At 52.2% G+C, this 11,914-nt stretch overlaps 1 protein-coding gene across 1 annotated transcript; it reads left to right on the plus strand.

Annotated features, from left to right (window-relative positions):
- Window positions 1-431: 431 nt before the first annotated feature.
- Window positions 432-10,694, plus strand: POSPLADRAFT_1172832 (hypothetical protein; the record flags this gene model as incomplete). The annotated part of the gene is made up of 35 exons (XM_024488200.1): window positions 432-635; window positions 696-842; window positions 894-1,761; window positions 1,812-2,090; window positions 2,218-2,348; window positions 2,403-2,612; window positions 2,666-2,743; window positions 2,803-3,152; window positions 3,201-3,318; window positions 3,375-3,624; window positions 3,675-3,877; window positions 3,928-4,217; window positions 4,274-4,340; window positions 4,390-4,653; window positions 4,702-4,902; window positions 4,952-4,988; window positions 5,033-5,280; window positions 5,343-5,360; window positions 5,407-5,551; window positions 5,614-5,875; window positions 5,927-5,965; window positions 6,016-6,072; window positions 6,122-6,335; window positions 6,387-6,761; window positions 6,813-6,896; window positions 6,950-7,163; window positions 7,216-7,314; window positions 7,367-7,482; window positions 7,535-7,717; window positions 7,768-7,985; window positions 8,034-8,310; window positions 8,363-8,563; window positions 8,619-9,078; window positions 9,132-10,089; window positions 10,145-10,694. The coding sequence occupies 35 exons, from the start codon at window positions 432-434 to the stop codon at window positions 10,461-10,463; spliced, it is 8,184 nt and encodes a 2,727-aa protein (XP_024336303.1). The 3' UTR covers window positions 10,464-10,694.
- Between the last annotated feature and the right edge of the window lie 1,220 nt (window positions 10,695-11,914).

The following is an 11,914-nucleotide window of genomic DNA, read 5'->3' on the forward strand; positions in this document are numbered from 1 at the left end:
TCTGCGGTTCGAGCTGTGCGCTGCAGACGATAGTAAATTCACAGAGCCGCGCGATTCAGGGATGATATGTAGGACGAGGCTTCAATTGTCCAAACCATCTACTTACGGTCGTAGTAACAGCACTGCTGCTTCCGTATACAATGCCACGTGAGCGGAGATCAAGGACGACTTCCCGGGTCCATCTGATCCCGTGGCACTGCGTTGGGGACCCCGGCGAGCTGCGATCAATGCTGTGAGGCTCAGGCCCATCTTGGTATGAGAGCTGCCTTATACGCCTGTTACGTAATATATCTGTCAAAGTGTAGACTGTGCTGCTGGTTGCGGGCGACGGTGTAGACTAGACGAGGCAGGCGTCGTCTATCCTCTCCACATCGTCCCATTTCTCCTTCAAGCTGTTGCCCAACCTGTCCTCGCTAAGCAAGCGGTCCGTCATGCCCGCTCGGCGCCCGTCTGCCACCGCTCAGAATATCGTGAACACTTCGTCTCGCGTTCACAAGAGCAACGGGTCAAACAACAGCATGTCGGGACCTTCTCTGCTTGCCCCGTCCCAGAATTTGCCGTACTCCAGCACCTCTGTTCCCACGACGCCGCAGCAAAAAGTAGTATATGTCCTCGTCAATCGGCTCAAGAACAAGGTCAGTGCAGCCGGACTGATCGTCCTGACCCATTTCTGAGATGCCTCCTGGCACGATCAGCTTCCCTATAATTCAGGAATCACTCTCACAGAGATAGAGGCCGATGATGCTGTGCTGCAAGTGGTCGAGACCCTTGTCGAGATGTCTCGCGAGTCGTTGGACATCATAGGATGGGCACTGACAGAGCTGTTGGAGAAGCTAGCCAAGGTGATTCCTTAGCCACATGTCCAAGAGGCTCACGAGCTGACGTCCTGCAAGCAAACCGACTCGAATGGCTTTAAGACGGTCGACGTCTTGCAGTCACAGCTGTTCATCCTTAAAGTGCTATCAATCTGCATGGCGTCCCGATGGGGCCGCCGTCAGGACGCGACCAGACCAGATTCACGGAATAGCAAGCAACCTGCCGTTCAGCCTATGACCCCATCATCCAAGCCCACAACGCCCGACTCCCCTGCGCCCACTCCGTACGCACAGAGCGTCAGCAGCAGCAGGCGGCGGCAACAAGGATCAACGGACCACTTGTCGGTGCTCGTCGAACCGCCACCGCTAGACGAGAACTGTGCGCGGTACATCTTGAGCGTGATGGTAATGTTACTGCGGCAGACGGCTCCGCTCAAGCCTAGGTTGATGACGGCTGCGAGCATGGACTTTGCGGCATCCCACCATGACTTTGAGTCGGTGGATGCGCCAGACATGCTGTCCGAATTGGATTACCTGAGTGGTACTACGTCAGGCCCAGACCCTATCTTGCCGCCTACTATTTCGCCCTTCCCGCAGACGTACAAACAGCCGCTGTCGCGGGTGAAGTACGCTTCATCAACATCTCTCAAGTCTGCTACTCCGAGCACGGTTTCGACCGCGCATACTTCGAAACACTCCATTGTATACGAGAAGACGTCGATCGTCACCTCGAGATCAGCATCCTCGCTCAACACCATTATTGCGAAGTTCGCGGGGAGGATAGTGTACCATCTGTCAGCGTCGAACTGGAGTATCGTCTTGCACAGAATCCGCAATAAGATCCACACGTTGGCGAACTCGATAGATTCTGAAACCGATGCGGTTGACCTGCAACTGATGATGCATAGCGCCTTGGATAAGACACGTCTAACGCAATCATTGCAAGGTGGGTGGTCCCTATAATCGGTTTAAAGCAAGTTCTAATATTCTTTATAGAATTATCTTCTCTCCTGCTCAATATGAAACCGGAAGCACAGCTGGCGGTCGCTATCCCACTGCGAGCGGCGATTTGGAACTGGATCGATCTATACCCGGAGGAATTCAATGAGACACTTCGATACCACCGCCGAATGGATGGTGCCCCCGAACGCGTATTTGACATCCTATGGGACTCTTACGAGATGAATCACAAGCCAGGCATATGGCCCACGCTCTCGGCGCTGTCATGTATCAGCACGGACCGATTGAAGACTGACTACCAGGCGAATTCCCTGGGTTTACCCAGAGGACATTATGGACGCAGGGTATGCAGCACGTAGTACAAAGCCGTCTTCACAACCTGATGACATGCGTCAGGATCGTAGTTTCGCTGAACTTATGATGCGCTCCCTTATGGTGGCAGACAAGCTCTCGGAGGAAGCGCTAATCTGTGCCCTCGACATGGCTAGAGCGTTCTTCCGCTTGCACCCCGCCGATGAAGGAGCAGAGCATCCTCTCCAAATGGTTGCACACGATGTTGCACACGAAGTGAAGGTACGATCACGCGCCGTCCATGAAGTCTATAGCTCACTGTGTCTTGAAATGTAGCGCTTGCTCTTGAATTGGGATGGTCCCAAGGCGTTCTGGGAGTGTCCTGATGAGATCGATGTTGCGCTCATCGCGGATGCCATGGTCACCGCCTTTCGGTTCCTACCACAGGATGAGATGATCCCAATATTCAAATCCGCGTTGGAACCTGAGCGCTCGCATGCAGTCAAAATCTCTGCGATCAAGGCATGCATCACCATGATCAGAGAGGTGTGCTACTCGCATAATATTGTCGAGTTCATGTGGCTTACTTTTAGTGTTAGGCTCCGCGGTGCCCTTGGCAGGTATCCTTGACAGGTCTTCGGGATGCAACAGCATCGTGTTTGCTACGTATATATCATGTAAGAAAAACCAGTGACAAGATCCCATGTTGCAAGGTCCTGATGGTATCATGTCTTAGACCTGCACCACGCGCCGAAGCGAGGTGGATTCTACTGGGACAATCAAGAAGGCGGCTTTGCGGCCAAGAGCCAAACGTTATTCCTCCGAGACGCTACCTGACCCGGAGCTCCTGTCGTTCTCGGTTCTGGCTTTGTTCCGGGCAGATCCAATGTGGCATCTTGCTTCGATGGATGATAGTCAGATTCCGGGATACATCCCTACTATCATCAGATGCTGGGGTTCGCCGGGGGATCAAGCTGTCAAGATGGCTATGTCCCGGACGTTCCGCACAACGGTGGACCGAATTGCGAGGATGGTGCCGGAGCATCCGTTCTTTCAGAGATCATGTACTTGGTTGGCAAACGCAGGGTACGTCTTTTCTGAGTATGGCCTAACCCTTGGCTGACGTTTGCTAAGGCCTGCTATTCTTGCGACGGCATGCACCAATCTCCTCAACGCGCGAACCGACTTTCAGGCACAGCGCTTGTGGGTCAACATGGCATATGAGATTATTTATCGGTTCACGCGGGATTCCGTTGCGGCATGTCCAGTCCTTTCGTGAGCCTCGAGCTTTGGCTAACAATGACGCAGCCTCATATGAAGCAAATCCAATTGACCACGGGGCGCTTGCCATCCTTCGCCATCGCCGAGATCGCGTTCCTCGTGTCCTTGACGTCCGCAGATGCGAATGTGACACTGACTGCTGCGCATTGTCTTCGTCTACTTGCACAAGCCGAGACTTCGCCTGATGTACCTGTCACAAAAAGCATGTCCGAAGAGGAGCGAGTGAAGCGGTATCCGATATACGAGCAACTTGGAGACCCCAGAATCATGGTAATCGGTTCGTCGTCTTGACTTCCGACCGTCGCCGTATTGTTGACGAGAAGATAGGTCGCATTGGACACCAGAAACGTGTCCGGAAGCTCATGCGCCTCATGCCGTCCTCCTCAGCTGTGCACATCGCCGTGTGGGAGGAGTGTTTCTTCCGATGGGTCCTCTTAAACGAGATGGTCATACGAGATACGATCGATAGCACAGTCGACGGCTTCGACAGCGGCCGCGCGCCAATAGGTGATCGAGCAATGTCCACAGAGGTTTGTCATTCGACTATCGGAAATCAGGGTGCTAACGTCGATGGCCATAGGAGCGACTGGCCCAATGGCAGAACCTAGCACTATTCTTGGCATCATTCGGCTCTGCTTGTGCTCGCAACCCAGACGCTCCTTTCAATCTGACTTTGAATGTGGCGCCGTATTTCCTTCCGGATCAGCTGCAAAATTTGAGAGATCCAGAGGACTTATTCGGACAACTGCTGCGACAGCTCATCGACCTTCTCATACATGAAACTATTATCGTACGAGACACGGCCAGAGATGCCCTGGGGAGCGAAGCGAGCCCTCGATTATATACCAGGATTTTCAAGGAGCTGGACAAGTAGGGTCCCCACACCCCTTTCGTGCAACTGGCTAATTATACTTCCGTCTTTGCAGCGTCGTCAAGCAACTTTCGCTCGGGGATAGTATTGACTGGGATAACCTTGCAATTTTCGTCGAACAGGTAGGTCAATGCTCATACCGTATTGTCTGTCTAATCTCACGTTCCCTAGTTCCTCGGGATTCTGAAGGTCCTAGTGGAGAATGTACAGTATTTGGAGGAGATTCGCGGCATGGAGTTACCCATTACGCTCTCGGTCATCGCTGGTTTCATCGGACGTTTCCATGACATCGTTTCCTACCGTCTCCGACTCAAGTTCTGCAACATGTGCGAAAGTGTCTTCAACCAAGGGGAAACAATGGCAATGCGCAAGGATGGCAATAATAGGCAAAAGATTGTTGACATCATCGTGGAATGGATACAGGATACCTCCAGTGTAAGTTTGTCATAGCCCTTTCAAGTGATCATTCTGACGTTGTGCTAGTGTGACCGCGATCTCCTCCCTATCCAACGTGATATCAATGTCGCTGCTTTCCGTGCTGCCGTGAAATTATTTGACCGTCTCAAACTCGAACCACCTGATGGAACGAGTAGTGAAGAGACCGCTCATGTTGTGTCACGGCTTTTCGCACGTTATTCTGCTGTTCTGTTCAGAGTGTGGGATACGACGCGATCTGATGCTGCTGTATGTGCTTTCTCGTTGTACCAAACGTCATCAACTGAGCATTACACAGACCGCGGACGATGGGACGGACAAATCATCGCTCACAGGTGTAAGCACCAATTATTTCTGCCCAATGCGCTCAGTCCCTGAGGATTTATACAGGTCCGGTCAATACAACGCGATGGGGAATTGCGCGAACTCGTCATCACTGGGTTAGCGTCTTTGGTAAGCGCGAACCCAGAAGTCGGTGTGAAGCATTGCTTGCCGCTTGCCTACGACGAAGACCCGACGAGACGTATCATCTTCTGCTATGTCTTCTGTCGGGTGCTTCCGGAAGGCATCTCTTTGGCTTCGCCAGATCATCAACCAATGGTGCATCGCCAAAGCCGTCTTTGTGAGGTATGTACAGTACCCACCAATCATGACAAGCATGACGTTTGAGCACTCAGCTGTTACTACAGCTGGTCAAAGGCCCCGATGTAGGTTCATTCATTTATCCTTCCTACTCGTCCTGACATCCCACAGATGTCGTTGGCTCTAGCCATCTGCGAGGTTTGTCCTGCAGGGCAGGTGGACAATCTCATTTCAGTCATGTTAAATCTCTTCGACACCCGATCGTCTTTGATGACTTTGTTGAAGAACATGATTGACGTTGAAGTCGCACGGACAGGTCTGTTTAGACTGAGCATGTGCAGTCAATTCGTCTCCAAATCTCATACTCCCCATCAACAGAAAGCGACACGTCACTGTTCCGTGGCAACTCTACATGTACTCGATTCTTGTCCGCCTTCGCCAACGTATATGGCTACAACTATCTCCGAAGTCTCATCATACCGCTGATCAAAACGATGACCTCGATGCCCGCTGGACATGGATATGATCTGAATCCGGCCAAGGTGGGTGAACAGGTCGCGGAGCAGAACAGGGAGAATATCAAGTTGGTCACATCCTCATTCCTGCAAATCATCTTGTCATCGATACCAGCAGTTCCTCCGTAAGTGTTACGCGGTGCGAATTCTCGTACGGGTGACGAATTGTAGCGCAGGATGCTTCGCGAAATCTGTGCTCATATTGCAAAAGTAGTGTAAGCATGCTTTCGTTTTGACTACTCAGCTTGAGCCGACTTCCAGCTAGGAATGACGTTTGGCCTGAGGCCAAGTTTGCGGCAGTCGGCGCTTTCATGTTTCTGCGGTATGTCCCTCCATTCTGCAGCCTGTCCTTTACGCTGATTGTTCCACAGATTCATTTCACCTGCTATTGTCGCGCCAGAGACAATCGATATTCAAATCCCGCAAGATGATCTCGTTATCCGTCGTGGACTAATGTTGGTTGCTAAAATCATTCAGAACTTGGCAAACAATATCTTCTTCGGCAAAGAAGCGCACATGGTAGTCCTCAATGAATTCCTCTCCGAGAATATCTTCAACGTCACAAAGTTCCTCAGCGAGCTCAATGTTTGTTGCCATATTTTTGTGGGCAAGAGTTGAGACTGACTAAACCACTAGAAATTCTCTCCCTCTGGTGTAGAAGAAGAGCCGGAGGAATGGTTGGAGACGACTTACGACGATACAGACACCATCGTCTTGCACCGCTTCCTCGAGAAACATGCAGACAAGGTCGGCAAGGAGCTACTGAGCACTGCGAAACCTTCAGAGAAAACGACTCCTCAAACTGAAGCATCTGCTGCCAATGGTAAACGTATCTGGGACGCACTCTGCGCTGCATTGGTAGAGTTAGGCTCGCCTTTGGAGACCCCTCGTCTCTCCAACGCTACAACCCGCGATCATCATGAATACCTGGATTTGATGGCAAGATATGAACATCGGGACATGGGATCTATGCAAGATATACTCGTAGAGGCTTCGACCCCATCACTCCAGGTTAGAATACTGCTTTCATCGCTCCATTCTTCACGTTGAAAGATGAAACAGGACAAGGCCATCTTCATCTTGTCGATTTCAAAGATTGATGTCGAGGTTCTTGACGTAGAACTACTAGTATACTACATCTTCAATGTATGTGATTGTGGGCGTCTTTCTCGTGTGGTTAATATGGAAGCGGTTTTCAGGTACTCGGTTCGCCCGCCTATGTGAACCGCGAGTTCGAGATGATACTTGACTACACATCGTTTTCATTTGCCTCCCAACTGCCTGTGCAATGGATAAAGTTCGCATATGAGGTTACACCCGCCGACATAAGAAAACGTTTCCGTACAACTTATGTCTTGACCCCCAACACCCTCGCTGTGAAATCACTGCGTCGCACGTACAACCTGACTTCCGGTTCGTGCTGCTCATTATTATTATTTGATAAGCTAAATTCGCTGGCTGTCAGGAATGGGTATATCTTCGAACATGGTCGTTTGTTCGACTCTTGAAGAGCTACTGCAGCACATGCCAGAAGGAGTCTCGCTGCCGTCGCTTCATTATGCCAGTACGTTCCTACGCTGCTCCTTGTGTTAACATATTTACCCGATGGATTTCAGTGTCCTTAGAAGGAGAACCGTGCGACATCTTTGACGATGTCACAGTACGACAAGCACATCCTATGCGCGTCCCAGTGCAGCTGCAGGTAGCACAGAGCCATCTGCGCATTACTACAGTAAGTCGCCTCGTCACCAAACAATGCACGCCGTTTGTAAACCCGCTATCAGATGAAGGCCCAGTCGATCGGCGGTTCTTTAAGCTGTAAAGCTACAGACATCATTCCTCTCGCCGATATCAATGACGTGTACAATGTTTCAACTGGCCATGATCCCAACGAGTTCATAATACGGAAAACTCGGCATGGTATCACGCTGTACTTCTCATCACCTGTACGGGATGTGATTGTCAAGGTACGTGTATTTTCGTCCACATAATAAAGCGATTCACTCACGTTCTGCAGTCGATTCGTAATGCCAAGAGCAACATGCGACCCATTCAATTACCTGGAACAGAGCGTCTCTCGAGATTCTCCAATGTTGTTGCTACCTTGTTGCATGTTGGCATGATAGGAGTCTGCTCGATCGACGAGGACGTCAAGATTGCGGCGAATGTGCTATTGCAAGCCATATGCGTGTACCTGGACTTCGAGGGGAGACCATTACTTACATCCAAGAGTATGTCCCACAATCCGTTGTTGTTTTCCGTGCTGACATGCAATCCAGTCAGTATGATCAACGGACTCCCGGGCCCGATGCTCGTGCAACTTAGCGATGCGCTCGCCGAATTTGCTCCCCATCTGACGCTAGACTTCATCACTGAGGTGTCTACAGCCATGGGCAGAGCCGTTGTACCCGACCGGATTGTAAGTATGCAATACATGGCTCCTTGGACGAAGAATCTTGCATTCTTCACGGACCCGACAAGCCAATACTACGAGCACTCTGCTACCAAGTTCCGGGACTGTATTCGAGTGCTAGTCGATCTTACTATGGTCGATCACGAGGTAAGCACGCGAAGGCAACGCAGAGGTAGTTGCATCTGACCCGAAAGTACAGCTGGATGCTCTGATTCAACGGTACATATGGACCGAGATCGGCAAGCTGGATAGTAGCGTCGTGAATGCTGTTCTGGACGAACTTATGCGAGCTGCCGTCGATGGTGGAATTGGATCTGTGCGCTGTGCAAGAGTGGCCGATAGCATGGGGGCCATGTCCTCCATCAATATTCGCGGCAGACTATTGTCTAGACTTCGCAAAGTTAGTTGACTTCTGCCACGCGATAATCCACATTTATTGACATATTTGGTCACAGGTCATCGGCAAAACGTCGACGAAACCAACAAAGAACCTGGGTGATAACGTACATTGGAACGAGATTGCTTGTCTTGTTAAACTGGTTCTGGTGGCATGTCATCATGGCCAGAGCCTCGTGCAAAGCCTTATGTTCCTCCCGGAAGCTGCCCACCTCGTAACCCTGACAGCTGGCATTGGTCAAACGCTGGTTCGGACCTCAGTCTACGGGGTTATTGTTGGCCTAACCAACGGTCTCTACACCACTAACCTCATGGGGAATGTTTCCAGTCCGGAACTGCAGCAAATCATCGGTGAACTTGAACAGCCTGAGACGCTCCGGCTGTTCGGTCTCTTGCGACCCACTCCGACTAGCGATTATGTCAATTTTGATCCACCAAATGACAAGCTCTACATTGACACGATGGAGGGCTTGGTACGCTTCCTGGTCAGGGTGTTGGAGGTTATGTCCGGGACGAAAGGTGCGCGGGCACTTGCTTAATTGGCTGCAGTCATATAAATATGCGATGATTAGGCTTGCTCAACGTTTGGCGCGCAAGATGGATGAGCTTGGTCACGTCGTCCGCATTTCAACTATCCCCTGCTGTTCAAACTCGCGCATTCGTGGCATTAGGGGTCCTCGCAACGTCCGATGTCGATGATGATCTATTGTATCAGATGCTCGTAGCGTTCAAGACCGCGTTGACGCAGTCAAGTGAGAGTGACACGATGTCTGTGATCGCCATGTTGCGCTGCATTCGTTATGTCGCGCCCCATTTACCTCGAAACTCGCGTTACCTCTGCCAGTTGTTCTGGCTTGCAGTGGCGCTACTTCAGAGCAGTCATCGAGGATCGTATGTGGAGGCTATCCAGTTACTGCGCGTCACTCTAGAGACTATGGACAAGCAGGGTGCATTCAAAGAACATGGTGTCGCAGCCACTCTCCTCGAAGGTCGTGCTCCCCTTGAAGAGGTGGCGTGTCAATTAGATCAACTCCTTGGTCTTTCCTTCGAGTCCAATTTCTCGTTCTCCCTGGCAGCAATCATCTTTAAAGGCATGCGGCATCCAGGTCTCCGTGATCCCACGGAAGCTGCGCTGAGGAGCTTGATGAAGATCACTGTACGCTCCTGTGGGGAAACAGAGCACGCCGATGACGGACCAGAGAGCCCCATCTGCCAAGACATACTGGGCTACTTCCTAGCGTTGCTGCCGGCATCCACCACTGTGAGAGACTTCCGGCGGTTGCTGGAGGAGTCAGCCGCAGACAAGTCGTGGATGGCGCAAGACTTCATTGCTCTATTCGGCGAGGACGACCCCGTCACGAAAGCCCCATTCGCACTTCTTGGGCTCGCTGACGGTAATATGGCCTTATTCGTCACTTCCTTCATCGGCGCGATGCTCACGACGGCCCAATCGGACGACACGGAATCGAAGATCCTGTACAACTTGCTGTCTGACACTGCAGACGCATTCCCTGATGTTGTTACGATGACGTGAGGACTCGTTTTCGTTTTTCCTTCTGCGCTTTGGCACTTATTGGCTCCGCAGGTATGAAAGTCTCCTGGACAAAATCCGCGAAGCATTCGCAAACTCATCCAGCCCGGAAATACTGAGTGCTGTCTCGAATCTCTTCCGTGTCGCGGTACACGACTCCGACGGAAGAGGATCCACCCGGGGGTCAGTCTCGACGCTCAGCGTCGATGATGGAGCGACCCACGGGCCAGGGAAGAACCACTTGGATGCTCTGGGAGAGCAGGGTATGCAGGGGTTGACGAATAGCTTCCAGTTCCTGCCAGCGAACCAGGGACAGGCCGCCACGAAGGTCATACATTGGATTTCGGAGCTTGTAACGAAGATCATTGAGTAATGTGCGCATTTTATGATTCCCTATTTACATCGTACATAGACAGCTTGTAGTATTTGCACCCTAACTTAATCATCTTCTGTACGCACTTCCTTCCCCTTCTCACTGCAGTGCTTTCGTCGACACCCATGTATGCGTTTGATACGGTGTAGCCTTGGTCGCTTGCTGTGCATGCCTTACCCATCTCATTCCTGTAGGATATTATATGACACAATCGGAATCTGGATCGTCTCACATCAGGAGTGCAAATTCGAACATCATCGCGTAGGATATCGCAATCTAGAGCATCCCACATCAAGAGCGTGAATTCGAGCATCAGCACGCCGATTGGGATACGCGCCTAAAAGAGACAGCAGCGCGGGAAGCGCTCGTTGCATATTCCGGCGGCGCCATCACCCTGAGGGTAGTGTGGACCCACAAACGCACACAATAGATTGTATCTCAACTACCGCCGCCCAGTGTGGGTTCGCAGAGAGGTTGATCATGCAGGACGCTCCTGCTGCACACACGTTCTTTGTGATTTGGGCCGTGTGCCGCTCCTCGCCCCTCGCAGCGCGAGGCACGGCACCCCCTTTATTACCCAGTATGGCTAGTGGACATAGTATTTTCCGGCTTGCCGGCTAAGTTGCTTTACGCGCCAAGTGTGCCGCGCGCATGGGCCCTTCGCTAGCCTCGTGGATGACCGGGAGAGGGACAGGAGCTCCTGGGAGATCTGGCCACCATCAGCTCAGCAAACTCCGCCACAGATATCTGACTCCGCAGGGACTTGTCTGCTTCCTCCACCCGACGTGGTCTCTCAAAGACTAGAGAGCTCTCTTGCTATTCACCCCGACCCCTGGGTCGTTGTTTGTCGTGTCGCATCGCTGTCGCTTCCGTGCCCTTTCTTTCCGCGTCGCTTTCCTCCGTTTGTCGCCAACTTGTCGTTTGCGCATAGCTCTTCCGCTCTTCTCTCTGTGCATTGTCCTTCCTCTCGCTGTCGGTTCTTCACGTCTTTCGGCATCACCAGCATCGCCAAACCGCAGAAAACCCACGCAAAAAAACACCTACTCTGGCAGCTGCCCGATCTCCTGTCGATCTTCACGCTCTGTTCTGACATGTCACGTCTCGATGCCCACCACGACGTCGACCACCCGTCCTATGACGGCCGGCGCTCCGGCGACGCCTACGGCCACAGCTCGCGGGACTTCGGCCACAGTGGTCTGCGCAACGAGCTGGGCGGCCGGGATGGCTTGCCCGACCGGGACATTCTGCCGCCCAACTACTACATCTCGTCGTCGTCTTTCTCGGGAGACCGCCGGAGTCTGACGTCCAGCTCCGGCTTCTCGACCTTCGTAGCTCCCCGTATGTTCAACTCGACGCAGGGCGGCGGCGCGGCGGGCGACAGCTGGGCTACCAAACCGGCCACATTCCCGGCCACACCAACGTCGGGCAAGTTCCCGGCCGACGGTGGCATC

Source organism: Postia placenta (assembly GCF_002117355.1).
Source record: "Postia placenta MAD-698-R-SB12 unplaced genomic scaffold POSPLAscaffold_12, whole genome shotgun sequence".
Taxonomy (NCBI): domain Eukaryota; kingdom Fungi; phylum Basidiomycota; class Agaricomycetes; order Polyporales; family Adustoporiaceae; genus Rhodonia; species Rhodonia placenta.